The 27,073-nt window shown below is 38.0% G+C and overlaps 1 protein-coding gene and 1 pseudogene across 2 annotated transcripts in view; one reads left to right on the forward strand and one right to left on the reverse strand.

Moving 5' to 3' along the window:
* The window catches only part of LOC136857166 (CYFIP-related Rac1 interactor B), a 263,971-nt gene that overhangs the window by 16,187 nt on the left and 220,711 nt on the right, over positions 1-27,073 (reverse strand). For both annotated transcript variants that reach the window (XM_067135598.2, XM_067135597.2), the window contains exons 6-9: positions 18,671-18,868; positions 18,509-18,588; positions 14,873-14,999; positions 1,303-1,373 (exon numbers count right to left, since the gene is read on the reverse strand). In XM_067135598.2, coding sequence (XP_066991699.1) covers positions 1,303-1,373; positions 14,873-14,999; positions 18,509-18,588; positions 18,671-18,868 — 476 coding nt within the window. The remainder of the gene's footprint in view (positions 1-1,302; positions 1,374-14,872; positions 15,000-18,508; positions 18,589-18,670; positions 18,869-27,073) is intronic.
* Positions 2,760-4,785, forward strand: LOC136858148 (piggyBac transposable element-derived protein 3-like; annotated as a pseudogene).

The raw sequence follows: 27,073 nt of genomic DNA on the forward strand, positions 1-27,073 counted from the left end.
AAAGGCCACGGCTACTCAGTAACAGAGTTATAACGCGTCTGCTGTACCTGACGCTTAGTAAAATTTTTATAGACAGCAGGAATATTTTCGCGATGGATCGTCGTATTGTAAAGATACGTGGAACAGGTATTGCCGGCAAATTTTCAACGGGTTCTCGTCGATGTTATGATGCCGATTTTAAGTTAATGGCTATTAAACACCCGGAAATGTATAATAATTGTGCAGCCACAAGAAAATACGGCATAGGCCTAACTAAAGCCAATATTCGAGGTTACCGTGAAGACAAAGATAGCTTAAAAATGCATACTGCACAAAAAATGCATTCAGTGGCCCGCAATAAGGACGCTTTAAAGAAGTCGAAGATGAAATTGTGAAGTATGTGCACAAAAATGTATGGGCGGAATTGCCATACTGCGGCACAATAAACTCGTCCGTTGACTTTCAAATTCCGCGATTAAGACCTATATATCGCTAGCCGCTGAAGTTGGCCAAATCTGGCAAGCAAGACGTGCGTGTAGCGGCAGTCAGTTATATCTGACGCTGAGTGAAAGTAACAGTTTTACAGTTACCAAGAATATTTTCCTCATGGATCGTCGTATTGTAGAGACGCGTGGAATGTATATTGCCGGCAAATTTTCAACGAGTTCCCTTCGATATTATGATGCCAATTTTAAGTTAATGGTTATTAAACCCGCTGAAATAAAGCATAATTGTACAGCCGCAAAAAATACGGCATAACTAAAGCCAATGTTTGGCGTCTACAGTCTAAAAATGCGTACTGTATAAGAAAGACATTCATATGATTCCACAAAGCACTTTTTAAGCCTGATAAAAAAATTGAATAAAAAAGTGGGAGTCGTCTTGGATTCGGAGAAATATGGTAATATATATTTTTTTCAGAATGAAATTAAACACACACTTTCACATAGTATCGGATTTCGAAAAACAACAAACAAGCAAGCCGCGTTGTGGATATTATCCGCAAAAACTCAAATTTTGAACAAACTGATTGCCTTTTCATACTGAATTTAATGTGTATGGGAGTTTTCGTTACTTTTACAAAAAAATCGGATATAACGACAATCCGCTATAGCGAGTAAATTTTTCGTTGTTATGAATTCTCACTATAACGGACTTCTACTGTATTCTTAATCTCTAAAAATGATATTTCAGTTATTACCCAAAATTTTGATCATCCGAACAACCCCCCCTTTGTTTCAGTTAACAGAGGACTGTACTTTTGTAAACTGAAATAAAAGGGGAAGGTAGTTGAGGGGTTATAAGACACAAGAAAATACATACCTCAGTGCATTAAGAAGTCCTTCTGATCGGGCTGCAGGCTGCTCTTTCAGAAGCTTTACACAACCTTTTACCTGCAAGAAAGACAAAAAAATTAGCTTATCATTATTTCCTTATCTTCTGAAATATTCTGAACTTACAAGAAATACATTTCCCAACAAATCAAGTCATACATAGAGAGGAACAAGAAAAGGATCACATAATAAGACAAACATAATGTTACCCTTAAGTCAGACAATTAGGAAAAAGTAAAAATTGTTAGAAACCATAATTTCTACCACATCAAATAAATCTTTTTGTTTGTTTGTTATTTTGCTTTATGTCGCACCGACACAGATAGGTCTTATGGTGACGATGGGATATGAAAGGCCTAGGAATGGGAAGGAAGCGGCCGTGGCCTTAATGAAGGTACAGCCCCAGCATTTGCTTGGTGTGAAAATGGGAAACCACAGAAAAACATCTTCAGGGCTGCCGACAGTAGGATTCAAACCCACTATCTCCCGGATGCAAAACTCGCAGCTGCGTGCTCCTAACCGCATGGCCAACTCGTCTGGTCAAATAAATTTTACTTCAAAAAATAAATTTTATTTCAAGGTTTGTATTTTCAATCATCACAGAGTGTGAAGTAATTTTTAATATGTTCTGAATATGTGATACATATGCAAAATGAAGTCAGTATGTCAATATGTACATACATCAGTGTAAAATGTAATACACATGAACAATCCACCTTACTTCCAGGAAAAAAAAAAAGGAGAAGAAACTAAATTTTTGTGAAACGTTGTAACGGTCCAAATCCCGTTACAAATATTTCTCTGTATTATTATGAGTATAATTATTATACCTGTATTATTATTATTATTATTATTATTATTATTATTATTATTATTATTATTGTTGTTGTATCTGTATTATTATTATTACTGTAACTATTATTATTGTGTGATTCTATTCTATAATCTGATTTCACTATGTATTAATCCTATCGCTACCAGTGTTGCTCCTAAGCAACATGTATTTCAAGGACACCTCACCAGTTTTTATTTTGACTGGTCCCTTCAACCCCATTATTGCCATAAAGCTACAAGTATGTGTTTTCATAAAATGACTACAGATGCCACTTGCAGCACTGATCTAGGTGGCAGTGTGTGTGTTTAGTATGTGAAGTGAGTCAGCTGGCTGTGAGCTTGTACCACCAACGTTACAACATCACGTTTTAGAACAATTATTAATGGTGAGTTAACTTTTTATATTAGTGTATTTGTCAACTTAATGTACTGTTGTAAGATTATGCACCGCGATAAATTGGAATATGTATCATAGCTAGTGAATATAGCTGATTAGAAAATGGTGTTGCTCTCAAGCTACATTGAGGTTAAGTATAAACAAATCATTCTAACCTAACTTTTATCAACCGGATTGTAATTCCCTTTTATACTTGTTTTATGCCAATAGCCAAGATGAAACCAACACAAATAAGGAATGAAAAAGACGTTCTTGATATACCTGAACAGTTATCAGATGAAATTAATTCTGAAATAGACGAATTTTCAGATTTTGAGGACTCAGAAGATGAAACAGCCGTATTTCGTCAAGCAAATATAGAGAATGAACCTGAACATGATTTATGCAGTACAGGATAATTTTTAAATAAGTATGTTCTTACTCCGTACTAATATTGATGATTATTTGTTACATAGGAAATACCAGTACAGGAAGAAGAAAATGAATCTGCGGATATTCAGCTACCATCAGTACCATATTCATCAAAGGCTGTTCCTGGAAGTGAAAAGAAGAAATACACCTTCAGGAAAGTTGATTTTCCTTCTGTTGATACGAGTTGGAAATTTACAACCCCACCCCCTCCAGAAGACGAAAATACACCTTATGAGTATTTCACTATGTACTGGACTAAGGAATTGTTTGTTATGGTACATGAGCAGTCTACTTTGTATGCTCATCAGAAGGATGGCATTGTGTTGAATTCTTCTCCTGATGAGATGGAACAGTTTAGAGGTTTATTGCTGCTAATGGGGATAGTGAAAATGCCTTCCGTAAAAATGTATTGGGCTGCAGAAACACGGTTTTCTCCAGTGGCTGATGTCATGAGCAGAAACAGATTTGAACAGTTGCGATGTTATCTGCATCTAGTGAATAATGATGATCAGAAACCTGCCGGGCACCCTGATTATGACAAGTTGTTCAAAGTACGGCCATTGTTGAATTCACTGCGCTCAACAATGCAAGAGACACCACTAGAAGAGCGTCACTCTGTTGATGAACAAAATAATAATTCCTTTCAAAGGGAGAAGCTCTCTGAAGCAATATATAAAGAACAAACCACACAAGTGGGGATTTAAGGTTTTCATGAGAGCTGGGCAATCCGGCATGATGTATGACTTTGATGTGTACTCTGGGAAAGGAACTTGTGAGGCTGTGGGGTTGGGATTTTCAGGTGACATAGTTGTAGCTCTCACAAATGATCTTCCTGAACACAAAAATTTCAAAGTTTATTTCGATAACTGGTTTTCTTCTCTTCAACTTGCCATAGCACTGAAAGAAAGGGGATTACTCTGTGTGGGCACAATACTTAATGACAGGATGGGCAAGTGTCCCCTGATGTCTGAAGCTGAATTGAAACGCTCTGGAAGAGGCAGCTACGACTGGCGTGTGGAAAAGGACAGTAATGTGGCACTTATAAGATGGTATGACAGAAAAGCAGGGAATTTTATATCAACTTATGCTGCAATTGATCCAGTAGGGAAATGTAAAAGGTGGAATGCATCACAAAAAGTAACCATGGAAATATATTGCCCCAGAGTTACAAAAGAGTATAACTTCTTCATGGGAGGGGTAGATTTGGCTGGTATGCTTCAGGAATTGTACAGAATTGACTTGAGATCAGTGAAGTGGTACACTAGAATTATATATTGGTGTATTAGTGTTGCCGTTGTGAATGGATGGTTGTTGTACCGTAGACATCAGGCTCAACGACATAAAAAATGTCAATATTCGCTGGCAAAATTCCAGGCAAATATTGCAAGTGCGCTTACGAGATCAGGGAAAGGGAAAGGTACAAAACGTCGCTCCAGTGAAGCACTCAAAGAACCCACTAAAAGGAGAACATTTGCAGTCCGCCCAAATGATGACATTCGGTACGACAGGTATGAACACTGGCCGAGATACTCTGATAAAGGAAAATGCAAATTTTGCCCAGGTGGATTCACTCAAGTAGTATGTGCAAAATGTAACGTAAACTTGTGCCTAACTGCAGCAAAAAATTGCTTCACTTTGTTCCATACCAAGTAGGCCTTACTTGTGTACTGTATTTGTTACTGGAATGATAGTGCTCGTAAAGAAAAGTTGTTAAAGTAATGTGACTTTTCTGCCATCATCTAGTGTTCTAAAACATTTTTGATATTTTAATGTTTCTTGTACTGTGTAATGTCTTAATTATGATATTGTAATGTTTCTAGTACTGTGTAATGTCTTAATAAATTACAGTAGAATATTTACATTTTCAGTTTATTTTGTCTTCGAATTACCACTGAGCCCCAATGTAGCTCTGATGCAACATGTACAAAAATCCAAGTCTCAGAGGGAATTTTTTTGAAAATGGCAAAAATGCATTTGAATGTGCCCTATTAGTATAGAACAGCACAAAAACAAGATTTATTAAAATTATTTTTACTCTTCCAATCAGTGGCTCAGAGTATGGATTGTATAGCTCAAATACTATGATGAACCAGTGTGTTACGTACCATATATATCAGAAAATGTATGAACCAGAGGAATGGCATGCTAAAGAAGAAAGTTATCTTACATCCCAGCTACTTCCCACCGATATACAGGCAGGCTGTTACAGTCGGTACGACCAGGCGAGTTGGCCGTGTTGTTAGGGGCGCGCAGCTGTGAGCTTGCATCCGGGAGATAGTGGATTCGAACCCCACTGCCGGCAACCCTGAAGATGGTATTTGGGAGATAGTGGGTTCGAGCCCCACTGTCGGCAGCCCTGACGATGGTTTTCCGTGGTTTCCCATTTTCACACCAGGCAAATGCCAGGACTGTACCTTAATTAAAGCCATGGCTGCTTCCTTCCACTTCCTAGACCTTTCCTATCCCATCGTCGCCATAAGACATCTGTGTCGGTGCGACGTTAAGCAAAAAAAAAATATGGTATTCCGTGGTTTCCTATTTCCACACCAGTCACACCAGGCTGTACCTTAAAGCCAAGGCCGCTTCCTTCACACCACTATTCATTTCCTATCCCATCGTCGCCGTAAGTCCTACCTGTGTCGGTGCGATGTCAAGCAAATTTTAAAAAAAACTCGGTATGCTGCAGTAATCCTATCTATCGGGGATGAGAGGAAACGGAAGACAAAAAGCACATCACAACAAACAATGGTCAATGTAATGTTATTGTTGATAAAGTTTATGAGCTTTCTATATTGCAGGCCTTCACATTAGTTTTCTTTCGACTCTGTGATATTAGGGTGTCTTACAAAATTATTTATATTGTAGACTGTAGTTCCTTATTCTCAGACTTTACATACCGATTTTCACTAAATTCTGTCTACCCATTTTCTCATGACTCGGCCCTGATATGGACTTAGTAACAAAAATCCAAATTCATGAATATCTCCGATTATATGCGGTACGGTAACAATGTATAAGACATAAGTGATCGGAAATTTAATAACGTCTTACATAACTACTACTAACTTACGACATAACTAAAGTTATGTTAGTTATGTAGTATTTATCGATACGACCACTAATAACATAAATAACTTATTTGAGAATTACATTTCAGACCTTCCCCTAAACTACCATTTCACTCAGTGTGAATAAAATAATTTTAGCCTAGATTGCAGTGGATCATCACCTGACATTACATACCGATTTTCATTAAATTCTCTTCAGCCGTTTTATCGTGATGTGTGTACATACATACATACATACATACATACATACATACATACATACATACATACCGACAGACAGACAGACAGACAGACAGAGAGTACGGAAAAGTAAAAAATGCATTTCGTTGTTACCGTGGACATGACCGATACAGAAATACCATTCTTTTCAAATTCTGAGTAATGTACAGACAAAACTCTTATTTTATATATATAGATTTTTCGATACGACCACTAATAACATAAATAACTTATTTGAGAATTACATTTCAGGCCTTCCCCTAAACTACCATTTCACTCAGTGCGAATAACATTATTGATAGCCTAGATTATAGCGACCTATTCCCTGACTTTGCATACCAATTTTCGTGAAGATACGACCACTAATAAAATAAATATTTGACAATTAAATTTTAGGCCTCCTCCTAAACTACCACTTTTTTTCAGCGTGTATAGCCTATATTGTAGCAGCTTATTTCCCATCTTTGTCTAGCGATTTTCATTAAGACAAGACCACTAATAACATAAATATTTGAGAATTAAATTTCAGGCCTTCCCTTAAACTACCATTTCACTCAGCGTGATTAAAATAATTCATAGCCTAGATTGTAGTGGTTCATCACCCGACTTTACATTCCGATTTTCATCAAATTCTCTTCAGCCGTTTTCTCGTGATGCGTGTACATACATACATACGTACATACATACATACATACATACAGACAGACAGACAGACAGACAGACAGACAGACAGACAGACAGACAGACAGACATTATGGAAAAGTAAAAATTGCATTTTCTTGTTACAGTGGACATGACCGATACAGAAATACCATTCTTTTCACATTCTGAGCAATGTACAGACAAAACTCTAATTTTATATATATAGATATGTGTGTGTATATTAGCATCAAAATAATGTAAAGTGAGAATTACTGCCTAATATCAGATATGGATGTATATTTTGTGATACTACCTTTTAAAACATTGAAACGTTTTAATTAAAGAGCGAAAGGAGAAAAAGAAATCTGCAGTTCTAACTTTTCTAAATAAGTACTCTAGTCTAGTGTCAGACCTAAGACGAAATGCTGGTTAATAGAGCAAACACCTGAAAAGCCATACATCTAATTTTTGATCTGATTTTTGATATGCTCTATTGGTGGAAAAATATCTCATTCCCTTCATGGGAACTTCAAATTTCCATTTGGAATTGCTAGGCGGGTATTAATTCCATTGTGGAGTTTTATCTCCCGTATTCAGTTATCAGACTGTGCCTCTTATAATGGGCTTCTGATAAGTTCACCTGCCTTCCTGTCGGTACCGCTAGATGTCGCTGCAATACGGTCAAAGAAGCTCAACTAACTCAAGTATCAACCAGCAGGTGGAAGAAGGAGAAGAAGAAGTACATAACGTCGAGATTTCAAATTCAAAACAGGTGGCAACAATGAGCAATACACCACCGCCGTTATCGCCAAATGGCTCAGAGGAAATGGAATCCGAAACGATAAAAATTGCACGTCGCAGGGAAAACATTTCAACGCCTTCACCAACTTCAGAACGTAAAAGACGGTGTAATTTAAACTCTTCCTTGGACTCAGAAACAATAACATCAGGCTCAACATACACTTCGCCTAGCTCAGTGGTAGAAAACCTGACCCCACTGGGCTCTCCAGGCTCCAGCATCCGACCACTCAGACTGGACATAGAAGAAGAAGCCAACATTATAGCGCCCTTCCATATGCCTCAAAGATCGCCGCAGCGAACCCTGGACTTAATGCCTACCAACGTACGGAGCTACGCCCAAGCGGCTAAGAACCCTGCGCTGGCACCCTCCATCAGGCAAAGAAGTGTAGTGACTTCGGTGCCCATGCCACCGCCAAATTTCTACGTCGTCAAGCTGATGCATATCGAGCTAGATAAAGCCAACACAAGAGCCTTTGCTATTTGTGGACAGGAGCATCCTACTCAAAATTGTAGTAATAAGTTGTCTCCAAAATGTGTAAACTGTAATCTCCCACATCCAACCTTTTTTACTACAACTGTAAAGCCCGCCCAGCCCCAGACCCAACCCAACCAGAATCAGTAGTCCCAGTTATCTCCCAGGATCTCCCCACCCCCGCTCCCTCATCCGCCCTCCCCTCCCCTAGCTCTGAGAACATCATACGATTCATAAGTATGGTGTTACAGAACGTCCTTCCCTTTAACCGCCCCCATATCCTATCCCAAGTCCAGCTAGCAGCGCGACTGGTGTTCAACACTCACGTGGATATAGCGTACTCGGGGAATAAGATGCATTATGCATTTTTTCCCTTAAACGCTGTCCCAATAATTAATTAATGGTTAAACTATACTACACTAATATCGGTTCTTTGAACACCAGCCGTGCTCTACTAGACAATTCCCTTTCGCTGTACGACCCGGATATTTTCATCTTAAATGAAACATTCCTAACTCCTAAACAAAGACCACATTTTACATTATACCATCTCCACAGAGCAGACAGACCAGGACAAGCTCATGGAGGAGTAGCTATAGGAATCAGAAAACATATAACAACTAAATCTTTCTCTTATAATTTTTCGAATAACTTCTCAGAATACTTAATAATAGAAACATATCTTCCAAACAATACCACTATAGCAATAGTAACAATGTACCTTACACCCAGATCACCCCCACCAGTAGATTTCATTAAATACATAGACTCAACTTTTCATAACTACATATTTATAGCCGACATTAATATTAATTCTTATAATGTAACACAATCTAATGATTTTAATACAGTAATCTCTCAAATCTGGGGAGTACAGATTCCCTTCCCCTTCCACACCCGTCCTATTTCCAACTCCACTCCCGACCTGCTTATCTTATCACCCTCACTCTCCACTAACCCAGTAATAGAAAAAGCTCTATGTATAGACTCCGACCACACACCAGCGATCATTACCATCCCAAACATATCCTACACATTACGTAACCAATATTCACGCCCCCCCTCCCACTAGACGTTATTTTCAAACCGATTGGCAACAATACCGCCAAACAATAACAGAACTGCTCCAGCATTTCCCCCCACCTACATCAATCCCAAACCTACACACACTAATCAGTCTAGTAGAGCAAGTAATAATAACAGCTGACCAACGACACATTCCGAGACATTCCTACCACCCTACCAAACCCCCAATCCCCCCCAAAGCACTATATTTATTAAAACTAGCCCACGAACTGTACAACTCCTATCTACGTACTCGCGACAATACGACTTTACGAGAACACAGAAGAACACTAAAACACGCACATTCGTACATCAAAGCAATAAAACAAAAACAATGGACTACTGCATGTTCAGAATTATCTGATATGCACGACTCTAACAAATTCTGGACTACATTTCGAAGACTAACTAAAACACACAAACCACGACCTACCTATCCTATACATAAGAAGATGTACAATATTAGAAGGATCCACCTTTCAATACTCTGTTGTAAGTTGAACTAAAAAGAAGTCACAACTTGTTTATTGGGACCGGTTTCAACACATTACAAGTGTCATCATCAGCCAAATAGTAAAACAGGGCAAGATATAAAGATCTTAAACAACTAATACATTGAACACAGGCAAAAAATTAACATTGTGTTTTGGACATTAACTGAATTGCTACGATATGAATCAATGTTAATTCTTTGCCTGTGTTCAATGTATTAGTTGTTTTAAGATCTTTATATCTTGCCCTATTTTACTATTTGGCTGATGATGACACTTGTAATGTGTCGAAACCGGTCCCAATAAACAAGTTGTGACTTCTTTTTAGTTCAACTTACAACGGAGTATTGAAAGGTGGATCCTTCTAATATTGTACATCTTCTTATTTCTCTATTCAATACGGAACGATCATGAAGTTTTTAACTTTAAATATCCTATACATGTCGCTCCCAACCCTCCTACTACAGATAAAGAAAAGGCAGATGTCTTTGCCGACCACTATTCTCAAGTCTTTTCTCCCCCACAAATACCACAATACAAACATCCAGAAGAACCTACAATAATACAATATAATAACCCAGATCTACCTCATCTCCAACCCTCCTTCAATCATTTTCGAGAAGTAGACTACAACCACCCACTTAACGCTCCAATCACCCCTCAAGAAATCCAAAACTTCCTACGTTACAAACGTAACACCGCTCCCGGCCCAGATAACATTTCCTATCGCCACATTAAAGAAGCCCCACTCATCCTAATTAATATACTCTGTTCGATCTATAACACTATGTTATATACCGGTGTTTTTCCTGAACACTGGGGTAAATCTATCATATTACTATTCCTGAAACCTAACAAGCTCCCATCTGACATTCACTCCTATAGACCAATATCACTCCTCACAGTACTCAGTAAAATTTTCGAAGGAATACTATATCAAAGAATGTCAAGATATTTACACTCTCTCAACCTCCTCCCATCTTCCCAAGCCGGCTTCCGACCACATTTTTCCACCCAAGATCACCTCTTCCACATCACGTCCTCCGTAAACACCTACATAAAGACCCGTAAACCAGCCGCCCTAATATGCCTAGATGTTAACAAAGCCTTCGACTCTGTCTGGCACGAAGGACTTATATTCAAAATTAGTCACCTCCCTCTCCCCACCACCATCATAAGACTGATATTTAATTATCTCAAATCTACGAACATAAACGGAACCCACGCGTATACCTTCCCCATAACCTCAGGTCTTGCTCAAGGCTCTCCACTCTCTCCTTTCCTATATATACTATACACATACGATATCCCGCACCCAGCACCACCATTACGACTCTACCAATATGCTGACGACCCTGCCATTCTAGCCTTCAGCCCTACCTTCACATCTCTCAACAATAGACTACAGAAATACTTGAACACTCTTGAAACCTGGCTCCATCAATGGCACATCTCCATCAACCCCACCAAAACCCAGTTCATAGTTTTCCGAAATAAATCCCGTCTCTGCCCTGCACGCCACAAAGTCCACATAACAATGTATAGCATACGCTTTACTGAAACTAACAGACTAACATACTTAGGAATTAAATTTCAAAATAACCTGCAATGGAACCACCACCTGGCAGATATCCATAGAAAAGCTATTAACCGTTTCCGAGCACTCAGATCCCTAACAGGTTTCACATGGGGACTAAAACCCACCCAAATAATTAACGTTTATAAGACTTTCATTCGACCCTTAATAACCTATGCCTCTCTGACATGGATTACTGCCCACCCAACCGAATACGTTAGACTCAACCAACTCGACCGTCATGCTATACGTATAGCTCACCATCTACCTGTAGACACACCCTCCGCCAATTTCACCCCCTACTATACCTTCCCAAATTACGCCTACAATATTTGACAAGAGGCACACTACATAACAACCCTATAATTAGAGAAGCCCTACCACTGTCACCTCTAGCCACCGCAATTCTAAACGACAACCGCACTCCAGAAAATTCTCATATCTTCCCTCCTCCCATCACATAACTTCCACCACCTTCCCATTGTCACCGCCACAAAGCCTCAACAATTGCAAATCATAACAGAACAGGATGCTCCTGACCATGGTGACACATCACCTGAATAGTGTACCGGCCGACTTAGGCACCACAAGTGCTGTCACAAATATCCAGTGAAAGTGAAGTGAAGTGAAGTCACTAGTAATACCCAAAGTTAGTGAAAATTTCAGTGATTTAAGTGTTACAAATCGTTTACATGAACGTGAATAATATTACAATCACCATTACTATTATTATTATTATTATCATTATTATTATTATTATTATTATTATTATTATTATTATTATTATTATTATCATTATTATTATTATCATTATCATATTATGATTATTAATTAAAATTATCAATACCCCCACGTACAGCAATAATAATATCTAAACGGACAACATAAACATTCGATCAATATAACTATCATTATTATTATTAAAAGTACCTACTGTTATTACAGATGCTAAATATTATTATTATTATTAATATAGTAAAATATTTATTCCATTCCATACAAAGATTTGAATTCAATAATAAACCGCCCCAAGACGAGAGCAGAACATCAATGAACACATAGTTACTACTACTGCATTGTTGACAACACTGACTGACCCACTAACACAGTGACCACTACGACTATGAATGACATTCCAAACAAACATATGACTAGTAGTACTACCACAGATGTTTATAAACAAACAAATAATGCCAAGACAAGACAGACAATACCTTACAAGAGACGTAGTAAGTAGTGTAAATCACTGTATAAATAAATATAAAATAATGTAACCTGTGCAATGATACATAAGTGGATTGTATTACCAACACATATGTTGCAAATACAAAAGCAAAATGGACCTAAAAACTATAGCCAAACAAGAGGCTCCACGAAACAACAAAATTACCTAACAAAATTGTGTAAAATTATGCAACTTGTGCATGATATGTAATTATATTGTAATATTTGACACATATGTTACAAATAAGATCAGCAAGAAGGACTTAAAGACTCTAGCCAAAGAAGAGGCTCAACAAAACAACCAATAAAACTGTAAATATATGTAAATGTAAATATGTACAAAGAAAGAATTCAATAAACGGGGTCTAGCGGGGAAAACTATGGGGGGAGGGGGGGGCGGTGCGGGTCCTCTCCCTGAGTTGGTTCCCCTTGGTGGTCCGGCGATCTCTGCGCCAGAGTCAACAATAATTAATAACGTATGTACAACACATACAATCACACATTTAAAGTCAAATTATCAATAAATCAATAATAAAAGGCCCAAGAGCTACTGGTTTAGCTGACGGCCCCGCCTGTCAAAGGACAGGAATGAAATAACTTCATTAGTTAGTTAGTTAGTTAGTTAGTTCACCTGCATATACCCCAGCGTCAGTGGGTAGGGTCTGACACATCCCACTCTGATGAGTCTAGTGTCAGACCTAAGACGAAACACTGGTCAATAGAGCAAATGCCTGAAAAGCCATACATCTAATTTTTTATCTGATTTTTGATATGCTCTATTGGTGGAAATATATCTAATTCCCTTCATGCAAACTTAGAATTTCCATAAGCACTCTTATCAACTGGCTAAAATTTTCAGGAAAAAGAACATCAATGTCGCATACAAAACGGATGATAATAATACTAATAAGATAATTTTCAATTCAGATAAGATAGAGAATAAATGTATATTTAATAAATCAGGAATTTACAAATGAACATGCCAAACATGAAAACGATACATAGGACAGTCTGGAAGAAGTTTGGCTATAAGGTACAAAGAACATGTTAATGCAGTCAATCATAAAAGATATTTGGCAATGGGAGAACATATGGTTGAAAAGAATCATAAATTTACAAACATTTCTAATAACATGGGATTAATACATTTGGCCAAAAAAATAAAATTAATAACTGTTTTGGAAAGTTTAGAAATTTATCTTACACCAAAAAAAAAATTTGAATCAAGTTTAAATGAGAGAAGTGCAGAAGATAACCCACTGTACAGACTAGCATATGATCATTTAAGGAAAAAAAAGAAAAAGAGACGAAAAACTTGAAGATCTTAAATTTATATAAGTATTCTCATTCAGTTCAACAAAATTTTATGTATTGATCATTATTCATAATATTTCATTAGTTTTCTTTATTCATTGATATGGTGAATTAGGACACAATACTTCTTTAAATTGTAAAAGCAAAAGATAGTGTCATATTGTTTTATTCTTTGAACTTACCACTGATGAAGGGCATGGATGACTTCCCGAAACATGTATGGTAAAATAAATAGTTTTCTTTCATCATAAGGTATATTGACAAGGCGGACTCAAGTAAAACTATTTTAAATAGTTCTGTAATAGATTCTCATTCTATTATCACTACATCTATTTGTAGCTGGCGCCCATTAACTATTGTAATCAGGTAAGTACTAAGTATGAGTACATAGTCCGACGATTGAGCATTTTATTTCATGAATATTTTAATATTGTATTTCATTTGAATTCCATTCCATATTGTAAAATCAGTGAGTGATAGTCACACCGTTAACTCATGATGAAGATATAACACTACAATCTTCACTTACTCTTTTTTTAAGTAATATTTTAATACATTATTCATAAAAATGTATAGTTTTCTTAACTGCAATCACCTAGAGTCCACATTATTTCTCAGGTAAGAAAGCTAACAGGAACAAAATGTATATGAATAGGAAACAGATGGAGAGAAGTGATTTGCCATGTAAGCACGTGGATAAATATTAAGGCTCCAGTCGGAAATTTTGGACCCATGTCCTTCTTTTATGTGTACTTTATACGTGGTAAGTCGTAGCTCTCCATCTGTTTCCTATACATATGAAAGTCCACGCTCTATAACGGAAAATTCAATACAGTTTTATGTATTTTATTGACACAAACAAAACCTTTCTTCTTTTCTACAAAACAGGTAATAAGATCTGCACAATTCATTAAGCAATCTGACAAACTTGAGTTCTCAGCTGGTCAGATACCAAAGAGTTCCAACATCACCCAAGTGGCTAGCAGGGAAACAAGGAATACTGAAATTACTGAATTACTGAAATTATAATTCTAACCTCACTTACATCAACATTTGAAGACTTAACAAATGCTCCTTGAGGGTGTACATGATCATATAGGATGACTAGACCAACCATGACTCTCAAAACGAATAACTGAGTCTCTTCTCTCTGGAACTGAGCAATTAGATTCCTAGAAGTAAAGAAATAAATATATCAGTACATGCAAACACAAATTTCATAATATAAATTAAAGAGGTTAAATTATAAATGAAGCATGTGCTTACATCAACAGGTAAAGGAATTGCTGCTCACAGCTGAAATTCTAAATTTGGACAAGGATAGCTGGGATATAACAAGTAGACTATAACTATGATCCCGGGCTGGAACTCAAACTGGACCTAACCATTCCTTTATTACTAAGGAAAAATGTATTCACAAATGACATCATGTAAATGTAATACTCTGGGAAGTTTTTAAGGACTTGGATATACCGAGTGGTACAGCTGCACCTATTCACTCAGTTTTATGCAACCTGCAGATTATAGCCTAACCTAAAAACAATGACCTTGGCTACTCACAGCAATGTCTGGGCTTACTACGCTTTCTATAATTCATTTATTCGTGTCAACGAAATCAATGATGGTAAAGAATCATGAAAATTCTGTATCATAGAAACTTCATATACAGAGAATATGGTGGCTGAATGACTAGAAGTAGTGTTGATATAACACCAGCAAACGACAGCTCGTGATAGCCAAGCTTAGTTGAAGTTAGAGGAGGAAAGCAGTGCTGGTTATTTGGAGGTTCAAGGCCATTATATGACGATTTGTTTATTTCGTTGTTAAATGTCTGTGTGAGTCGAGTGTGTTGAAGACAAATCTAAATCATGATCAGTTGTCATGTTGCAGGTACTCTGTTATGTTCATTTCTAAGTAGCTCTTAAAAGATCTATTTGCAGTAAAATAAGCTATTATCGACAGAGGTGAAATGTGCTTGTACATGGCCATTCGATTAATGAAGGAAATTTTCAAAATGACCACCTCCTTCATTAATGCATATATGAGCATGGCAAAGGTGAATCATTCTTGCTAGCTGCAACGTATGTAGTAGAATCTGCCTGCACTTTGCTGTAAATATTACTATGTGCTGTTTCATGTGCCCTATGTAAGAAGTCCAGTCGTTCTTCGAGTCAAACGTGAGCAAGTACTTGGTTGAATGGGTGTGTCATAATGCAGACCCAGAATGATAAGTTAAGAACGTCAGATTACGGAAACTTCAAACATGTACTTGTACGCATTATATCTATAGAAACATAACAAAAGCGAACAGGTGGTGGTAGTTGTGATTACAATTAAAAACCCTTGACCCGGCCGGGAATCGAACCTGGGGCCACCAGGGGACAGGTGGAAACATTGCCCCCTACACCGCAGGGCCAGACACAGTAGTACTATATTTGAGAATAATAATTTGTGTATGTATTGATTTGACATATTGATATAATAATAATAATAATAATAATAATAATAATAATAATAATAATAATAATAATAATAATAATAATTTAAATACGGTAAAATCAAACTATTATATCAATGTAAACTACTGTACGAGTCAAAAAATTCACAATTTACTTATTATTCTAAATTCTGGTTATCCGAAATCATGTAGCTCCCTTTTATTTCAATTAATGGAGGTTTCCCAGTTTTCTTTGCATAAACAAAAATTAACTCAGTTGTTCCTCCTTTTACATCACATAAACAATTTTATTTCATGGGATAAGCAGACCCAGCCAACAGGTGGAAACAGCAGATGATGATGATGATGATGATGATGATGATGATTTCATGGGATATGATCTGAAAGGGTCCGGGCCCATTGGGTGAATGGTCAGCATAGTGGCCTTTGTCTGGTTAATTCCTTTAGCTCAGGAGCTGGGTGTTTGTTCATCTCTATACACAGTTTCACTTACACACAACATATTACACTACAAACCATCACGGAAACATCCAATAGTGAATACATCCCTCCACATAGGGTCGTGTTGGGGAAAAGCACCCGGCCATAAAATTGGGCTAAATTCATATAAAGTGCCAGTTGATGCTCAGCATGGTTTAGAAGGATTTTTGAAAGAATTTTATAAGTGATCTGCAAGAGAGAGATTCCTCAAGAGTTGTTTGGATCAGTCGTGTGTGTGTGTGTGTGCACGCGCGCGCGTGTGTGTGTAATTGTTGTTTTCCAAACTGTAGGAATTTTTGAATCTTCCAAATTTCCAGTATAATTTCATATTCATGATTAAATTGCCTGTTGCATTTTTTCCATACTTCTGCAGTTATTTGGCCCCCCCTGCAGCTTTGTTGATGTTTTTTAGCAATTTCCTCAATTTCTCAGACATTCAGTAAGACTGAATATGGATTGCTTTAGGGAAAGTTGAACCAAAACTTCTTGAAGTGCTTCAAACTTATGTACTGTAGTTTAGAAAAATACTCTGCACAGATTTTAGTTAACACTATTAGTGTATGCAGTTTCTCCATTTTCAATGGTAAAATGGAGTGATGGTGGAGAACATTAAGTTAATTTTTGTCTGTTTGAAAGTTCTATAGTAATTTTGTGAGGTATGTTTCTTATATTATTCTTCTATAGTTTTGAGAAGAAGTCCAACACTTCAACATGTGAAGGTATTGGGAAAAGAAAGGGAAGGGGATGGCCACGAAGGGCGTGAAAGCGACTCTGTAAATCTCAGATACCTAATACTGTAAGGGTCGGAAAAGAACAAGAGTTGATCGAGGGAGGTCAGATAGCAAAGATGAAGGTGAGGAGCATGATACAAGGAAGTAGAAGCAATGCCAGTCTCAGCTAGGGAAACCATGGTCATCAACCCACACTCCCAATTTAAGAGCCCTACGCCCCCTTTTAGTTGCCTTTTATGGGAGGTAAGCGATACCGTGGATGTTATTCCACCACTCCCACCCACAATAAGAGAAAGAAGAAGAAGAAGAATGCTGTTAAGGATAAATTTTTAAAAATAGAAATATACATTTTTTTTGTACCTCAGTCAAATTTATAACAAGATCAAACTGGTAAAAGGCACAACATTTTAATATTAAATATTTACTGTTGACTACATGGACAGTTGTACTGTAATTTTATCAGTAATTTTTAGGGATTAGATGCATCATCAGAGCCTCCGTAGCTCAGATGGCAGCGCGTTGGCCTCTCACCGCTGGATGCCATGGTTCAAATCCTGGTCATTCCATGTGAGATTTGTGCTGGACAAAGCGGAGGCGGGAGAGGTTTTTCTCTGGGTACTCCACTTTTCCCCGTCATCTTTCATTCCCGCAACACTCTCCATTCTCATTTCATAGCATCTATCAGTCATTAATAAATCATTTTGGTAGTGGTGACCCCATCGTACTAATAGCCTATATATGTTTCATTCATTACATCCCTGACCCGGTCAATGACTGGAAAACAGGTTGTAGGTTTTCATTTTTCATTCAGGAGTATCATCAATACCCCTGAGTTTTTATTCTCTGTGTGTGTGTGTGTTTTTTTTGTTTTTTTTTTTTACTCAGAGCTGAAATGGTAAAATTATAAATAAGGAAATGAAAATTCAATACAGTACAGAACTTTTAGCTTTACACCCATCAAAAATCAAGTTAGAGAAATAAGTTTGTTACAAATCTAGCCAGTTCTACTTACGGACTCTCCAACATCCTTAAACAGACTTTTGCCATTGTACTCAAGGTTTCTGTTGTATTTTCTATTGGGATGTCTTGATTCTATAAAAGAAAAATATGAAGATTACTTACCACTGAAGAAACTTTGAACACATCAAATTAACATAATAGACAATGAACTAACCTCTGCCACAAACTTCGTTGTCGCTTCACTCAGAACTTTGAGCATAGGTGTGGCATGGGCATAAAATAAAGACATCCTATTTGCCAAGTCATTGGTAACTTCTTTCGTGTCATCAAAACCATCTTGGCTAGACATGCGTTGTCTTGTAATTGTACGTCTATAGTAACTAAAGTCATTCTGAATAGCAGGAGTCTTCATCTGCAAGGAAAAGAAAAAAAACCATTTACTTTCAAAATGGATTTTCATTAAATCAAGCTGACTACTTGTAAAGGAAACAACAGACTATATGGTAATTAATACCATAAAAACATCTACAGTCAATCACTTATTTGCACATATTTGTGATGTTTTTTCACAGAGAAACTGAACTACATTAAGAATTAAAATAGTGTATCAATGCTCATAACTTGTGAAGTGTCTCCTATGACTTTCACGCTCTGAACTCCTTTGGTGGCCAAGAAAAATAATACATACGAACCAGTTGGCTCAACCCGGTAAATTGAGGACTACTGCTTTAAATCCCTCAGTGACAGTGAGCATTAGTGCTGCTTTACCCAGCGGACGAGGGTGATTAAGATATGAGCACTAAGGGAATGCAGTGAACAGTTTAGCTCAGATTATTTTCAAATGTTTACAGTAGAGACTCAAAAGAATGTACTTTGCATTCATTAACTTTATATTTACCTTATGGTGTAGTAATGGAGAAGAGACCTTCCATATTTTGTATGAAATGAAAGCGACATTCTTGTATTTGCCTGGATTGTTTCACAATGCAATGAAAACTAGGATAATCATTGCCTCAGGAACTTTTGAGCAGAAGAACTGGGAACAATACTTCAAAGATACATTTAGCACAAATGCTAGGTTAATGGGGTGATTAGTTCATGAGAAAGAGAGCGTATACTTCAGTGCATTTCGTCGTACATTACTTGACTGTGCGCACCATGCCCTCCCATTTCCTAACGTTATGCGTCCACTCTCACTTTCCTCAGTTCAGTCTATGCTGTTATAATCTGATTTAAAAAAATTAATTACTACTCTTTCATTCGAATTAATTGCAAGAGGAAAGAGGTTTCAAGGCGTTGAAGGAATTATAGGAATTCTCACCAAATGATGTCAACATTCTTATCAGTGAAAAGATGGCAATTTATGCTAAGGAAACATCCCGTAATGAAACATACATCATCTAGAAAGCAGCAGAAATTTAAGCCTGCATGCTCTTGAGCGGAAAGAGGTCTGACTATTTCAAAACACTTTAGAAAGAAGAAACAAAACACTGATTTTGGACGATTCACACATATAAGGAAGGCAGAGATCTTTACCTTCAAAGCTATATCATTTCCATCTCGACAAATTTAAAACTTTACAAGCCAGAACAAAATTAAATTAGGTCTACAGGGGTCTACACCACGCATGGAGGTTGGCAGCATGTGAAGAAAAGGAGGTCTATATGATGCAGAGAGGGGTTAAAGTATATGGAAATGACGTTTTTCTCACATACTAGTCGCCCCAACCACCTCATTGGATTGTCAGACTTTTTTATCATTAAGCACGGTATGAGCGTTGGGAAAATTTGAGATTATACACGTTTCAATTTTTAATAAATTATTTTTACATGTTCATATACTACATAGTCTGTGTGGGTGGGGGATGTAGAATACACCCATGGCATCCTCTCCGTATCGTAAAAGGCGACTAACACAAGGTCGAGTGTCAGCCAGTATAAGGAGACTCTCCCTCCCCCATCGTATGCCAATGATGAGCGGACAGGAGAAGGGCACTTCATTGTCCTTGGGATGAGAAATTGTTCCTAAAGACGGAGGAACCACATTAGATGGTTCAAGTAGTCGTGTGTCGGTATCGCTCCGTGTCTTTTGTCTATTAGTAGTGTTCAAATGTAGTATCACGTCCGTTCGAGTTTGCCTCCAGGATGAGAATGTGTTAGACTTCGTGAAATATGAAAACCGTTGGGAAAACATTTTTGTGAATGGTTCGGAGCTTCGTATTTCAGCCCACGTGCTGGCTTTAAATGGATCTATGTATCTGGTGACGTCACAACCAGGCTGCGAGAAAACAACAGACGAACTCTAGCCCAAAGATATCTGGTTCAGCGATTTGTGTGCTTCTATTGGCTTTGTCCGGCGACATACATCTGAACCCAGGACCCCAGCATGACAGCGGTATGAATTTCTTCTACCAAAATGTAGGGAGCATGTGTAATTCTTTGACAGACTTTAACCTCGCTTTCAGTGACGCCAGCAAAGATTGTATTTGTATAGTTGAAAGCTGGTTAAATGATTCTGTTGGTGATAATGAACTGTTGTCTACTGATTACTGTGTGTTTCGTCAAGACAGACATCAGGTCCATAGTAGCAAAGTGAAAGGGGGAGGGATTATGGTTGCTGTGAAATGTGCTCTAACGCCAGTTTCCCGGCCAGAGCTGGTGGGAGACTGGGAGTGTCTCGTGGTCAAGGCCACCTCAACATCAGGGAGGTCTGTGATTGTAGTGTGCTGCTACCTGCCACCGGACGAAGTGACTGCTTTTTTTTGCTAGTTGTTTTACGTCGCACCGACACAGATAGGTCTTACGGCGACGATGGGACAGGAAAGGGCTAGGAGTGGGAAGGAAGCGGCCGTGGCCTTAATTAAGGTACAGCCCCAGCATTTGCCTGGTGTGAAAAATGGGAAACCACGGAAAACCATTTTCAGGGCTGCCGACAGTGGGGTTCGAACCTACTATCTCCCGAATACTGGATACTGGCCGCACTTAAGCGACTGCAGCTATCGAGCTCGGTAAAGTGACTGCTAGGATGAGTAATCTTCGAGCAACACTGGCCAACATCACAGCTGTTTTAAGTCCGCAGGATATCCTTGTAGTTTGCAGAGACTTTAACATCAGACATTTGGCTTGGAATCCTGGTCCTGTTATGAAACAAAGATGTGCGGAAGTCTTCTTACTTCTTGAAATCGTCAGTGAATTCGGACTCAAGCAAATGTTCCTTTAACATTTCTGATACACTACTCTTTCTCCTGAAATCCCCTGTTACAAATCTTGCTGCTTTCCTCTGCACACTATCTATTTCTTTTATTAGGTATTCTTGGTGAGGATCCCAAACACTGTTTGCATATTCCAATAATAAATATGTCATTCTCGTCAGGGTATTTTCCGCGTGAGTGGAAGAAAGGTTACGTCATACCAGTGTTCAAGAAAGGAGACAAAATGGTGTTCGATAACTATAGGCCTGTTGTGTTATTGTCCCTAATTTCAAAGGTGGCAGAGAAGATCGTGTATAAGATATTGTACAGTTCAGTTTCACAGTATATTAATATAGCGCAGCACGGTTTTGTACAGAAACGCTCTACCGTGTCCAATATGGCGGTGTATATTAATTTCATTTCAGAATCTCTCGATAGGAGGCAATAAGTGGATGTTGTTTATACGGACTTCTCCAAAGCCTTTGATTCAGTTCAACATGATGCTCTACTCACCAAATTGTCAGCATATGGGATAGGAGGAAGTAGTTTGGAGTGGATTAGAAGCTATCTCACTAATAGAGTTTGTGTAGTAAAAGCTGATGGTATTATGTCAAAGCCGTACCACCCTACTTCAGGTGTCCCCCAAGGCTCTTTACTGGGCCCTTTTTTCTTTGTCATATTCATAAATGATATAACATCAGTTATACAACACAGTAATTGCCTTCTCTATGCTGATGATCTAAAGATCTTTAAGGTAATCAATAGTGAGTTGGACTGTAAGTTGTTACAGTCTGACTTAAACCTACTAAGTAACTGGTGTAAAAAGTGGCTGCTTGGTTTGAATGCTTCAAACTGCAACACAATTACATTTTCACGCAAGTTGGAACCAGTAAATTACTCTTACCATTTATGCAATTTCCAAATAGCTCGTGTGAATGAAATAAATGATCTTGGTGTGACACTTTCAAACTGCTACGGTCTTTCCTTCGAGAAACATTTAGACAAGATTTCTAGGAAAGGGTTTAAATTACTTGGCTTTCTGAAAAGAAATTGTAGCGGATTTGTTTCTCCTGGAACTCTAATAACTTTGTTTTGCACTCTAATCAGGACATCGTTAGAATATTGTTGCGAGGTGTGGCTGCCTTCTCAGCAGTATTTAATACAAAACTTGGAAAGAGTCCAAATAAGGTTCATGAAATGGATCAGCTACAAGGGTTTGGGTATTTCTCTCTCTTCATCTGATTACGAGTCTTTTTGTGAGGCTACGAGCATGAGGACATTGCACGCACGCTGCAGATGTGCCAATGCCCACTTTCTTTATAAGTGTCTGACGAACAGAGAGGATTGCTCAACATTACTGTAGCTGATTCCATTACATGTTCCTCGTCGAAATACTAGGCAAAGGTATATTTTTCACCTGCCTAAAGTGAGAACTGTGCCTCGGGCTAACTCATGGCTTGTGAGGGCACTAACATCACTGAATGAGGTGGGTGAATCAGTGGACCTTTTTCACTCACCCCCGTCTAAAATCAGACATGCCCTAATGACCTCATGAATGTAAGGCCCTATCTGTAAGATATGTAAATATGTAAATGTTACTAGATGTAGTTTAATAATGTAATTTATTTAAGGAGATTGAGTTTTATTTATTTATTTATTTTATTTATTTAAGGTTTTGTAAATATGCATATAAAAAGGTCTCTAGATTTAGTTTGAACTTGGTTATTATTTTAGGAAATTAGTGTTATTCACTTAAGGTGTATTTGTTGTTTATTATGTTTTATTGAATCATTTTTAATTGGGAAAATAACCTGTTGATGATAAATAAATCTAATCTACTCTAATCATCAGTAAACCAGATGCCCTCCCACACTTTCTCACTACAGGAATCACGTACCTAAAACCTAAAAATAACATCACGGCAAATCCTGCTAACTACCGACCAATCACATGCCTAACAACTTTATACAAAATCATAACATCACTTGTAGCAAATAGAATCCAGAATCATTGCAAGGTCAATGACATAATCGCTGAGGAACAAAAGGGCTGCAAATGGTTAACAAAAGGCTGTAAAGAATAATTAATAATTGATAGTATAATCATGGAACAAGCATACTATAACAACCGAAATTTGCACACTTGTTTCATAGATTACAGAAAGGCATTTGACTCAGTGCCGCATTCCTGGCTTGTTGAGGTGCTTAGAGTGTATAGAGTTGATCCTAAAATAGTGACATTCCTAGCAACTACCATGCAGACTTGGAAAACTACTATTAACTTCCATAATGGAGAAGAATGTGTGATAACTGACCTCATACCAATTTTCCAAGGGGATTCCCTCAGTCCGCTATGGTTTTGTCTTCCTCTGAACTCACTATCAGACTTACTCAGTTCAACAACATATGGATTCACTATCAAAAATAAGCAAAGAACAATCTACAAAATTTCACATCTACTGTATATGGATGATCTGAAACTGTATGCTGCTTCACAAAGACAACTTGAACACCTTGTTTCAATTACCCACAATTTCTCCACAGACATCTGCATGAAATTTGGACTCGATAAATGTGCTACTCAGACAATTAGGAGGGCTCTTTCTCGGCACAGGGCATCCACTCTGAAGCAACAGACATCTCACCACCGACAACAAGTGAAACATATCAATATCTTGGATATAACCAATCAGCAAGGATTCAACACAAGGACACAAAACAGGCATTGAGACTGACGTATACTGAATGAGTAAGACAAATCGTGCGTTCTAAGCTCACAGAAAAAAGCATCGTTAAGGCCATCAAACACGTTTGCTATACCTGTTCTCACATACTCATTTGGAGTCATAAAGTGGACTACAACTGAGTTGAAGGATCTTCAAACGAAAGCGAATGTGTTACTGACAAAACACAATATGAATCATCCAAAATCAGCCTCAGAAAGACTTACTCTGCTTCGTTCTGATGGTGGACATGGACTAATAGACCTTGAGAAATTACACAATGAACAAATTAAATCACTAAAATGTTACTTCACACATAAATCAGAAACCTCTGCCCTACCTAGTGCAATGGTTATAGCAGATAACGGTTTTACACCCCTCAATCTGAACACCCCGGCTTCACTTACAATGTCATTGTCCACAAATGAGGAAAAGATCGTTCTATGAAGAAAGAAGCCTCTTCATGGACGGTAACCAAATGAGTTAAATCAGCCATATATCGACAAACAAGCGTCGCATGAGTGGCTGACACACTCGGATATATACCCAGAAACAGAGGGCTTCACGTTCGCCATACAAGATCAAGTCATTGCCACAAGGAACTACAGAAAGCATATACTGCATGATCTGTCTGTCTATTCAGATCTGTGCCGACGATGTAATACATCTCCAGATACCATCCAGCACATAACCTCAGATTGTCAATTAATGGCAAACACAGACTACAAGTACAGACATGACCAAATTGCAAAAATCATTCACCAGAAATTAGCCCGACAAAATAACCTAATCAATTGTATCAGAGCATATTGGAAGTACAAACCCCAATCAGTCTTGGAAAGTGAAAATTACAAAATTTACTGGGATAGAAGTATTATCACTGACAAAACTATTACCTAAAATAGACCAGATATAACTTTTGTAGATAAAAACAAGAAAATCTGCTTCATAATTGACATAGCATGCCCTAATACAACAGCCAATCAACATATACAGAGAAGATTTCCAAATACACAGATCTGGCCACAGAGATAAAAACCATGTGGAAACACAACAATGTTGTCATAATTCCACTAGTGAGTGGATGTAATGGTATTATACCAAAGATACTACACAAGAGCATTGAAGCTCTTAATCTCCACCCTCTCACTTACAGAGAATTACAAAAAGCAGAAATCCTGGCCATTTGCCATATAGTAAGGAAGTTTATTGGCATGAACCATCCACCATATACAGAGCACTAATGAAAATCGTCCACTAATAATTTTGACCATTTATGTACGGTATAGTTGTAAAGGTGGAATTATAAAATCTAAACTTTCACAAGCTGATACTTTGACAATACGGGCTCTAATATGAAATTTATAACGTGCAATAGTAAATATCTGTCAAGTTTATTTGTCAACAATGTAAGTATATGGTACCGATATGTATGAATCATAAGTGCGTATGTACTAAATAGTACTTCTTCCCTGTACATTGTACCGAAGAAGCTCATAAACTCAATTATAAAATTGTGAATTATATATAATTATAATAATAATAATAATACCCGCGTGGGGATTTACCGGTTACCTCCATCGGGCGCGTCCCATTGGAATTGGGGAAGCTCGCTGGCTCTGCCGCCAGCAGAGTCAGAGGGTAGTAGGGAAATAAAATACCACCGTGACAAAAAAACCGGTCCCTTGCCAGGGTTACGGCGAAGACTGGTAAATGACCAGAAGCCAGAAAACATCTTGAGGCAACCTCTAGGGCTAACAACCCTAGTTGTAAAAGGATGGGTACCCGTCCAAAGCAAAGTCAAGTCAAAAAGCATGATGGCACAACATTTCAAGAAACATACCCCAGGGGGTAAATCTTCGGGTAAATCCCTCGTCGTGAACGCCACGGCGCACGAGTCTCGTTCGGATTTTGGGGGAGACTCGACATCATGCAAGAGACGAGTCGGAGCATCTCGGTGTACCCCGAAGAGTCAAAAACTCAGGCCAAAATCTAAAACCTTTCTAGCAACTTTCAACATAAATTCACTTACACAAACTGGCAAGCTGAAAACCCTCACCAAAGCTCTTCACGAAAATCAGATATCCATAGTGGCCCTACAGGAAACAAGGTACCCAGATGAAGAGATTTTTGAATCTGAAGGCTACCGATTTTTCAAGAGCAAAGTGCAGAGAGGAATCCTCAATGGAGCTGTGATGCTTGGAACCGCGTTTGCTGTTAGAACCAAGATCCTTAAATCGGTTGCAAATGTCGAACCTGTGAATGACAGATTGTCTATACTCACAATTAAATGCGTGAACAAAACCTACGCCCTAGTTAACGCACATGCTCCTACAAACGATAAGAACAAGTCTGATCCAGATGAAGTTGATAATTTCTGGGACCTACTGGATGAAAAATTGAACAAAATCCCCAAACACCATGTCAAGCTTCTTTTGGGTGACTTCAATGCCCAACTAGGTCGTGAGCAGAAGTACAAGAAAGTTATAGGAAATTACCCTGCTCACAAAAGAACCAATCCCAACGGCAAAAGACTGGTGACCATTTGCGAAAATCACAACCTGCAGGTCATGTCGACCCACTTTTGCCATCTACCCAGAAAGCAAATGACTTGGCGTTCTCCCGGCCAAGCTCTCGGAGAGTTCCAAATTGATCATGTTGCGATCTCCAGGAGAAACAGCCCTGAGATTATGAATGTCAAGGTA

The sequence above is a fragment of the Anabrus simplex genome, chromosome 1 (genome assembly GCF_040414725.1).
Source record: "Anabrus simplex isolate iqAnaSimp1 chromosome 1, ASM4041472v1, whole genome shotgun sequence".
NCBI classification, from domain to species: Eukaryota; Metazoa; Arthropoda; class Insecta; order Orthoptera; family Tettigoniidae; genus Anabrus; species Anabrus simplex.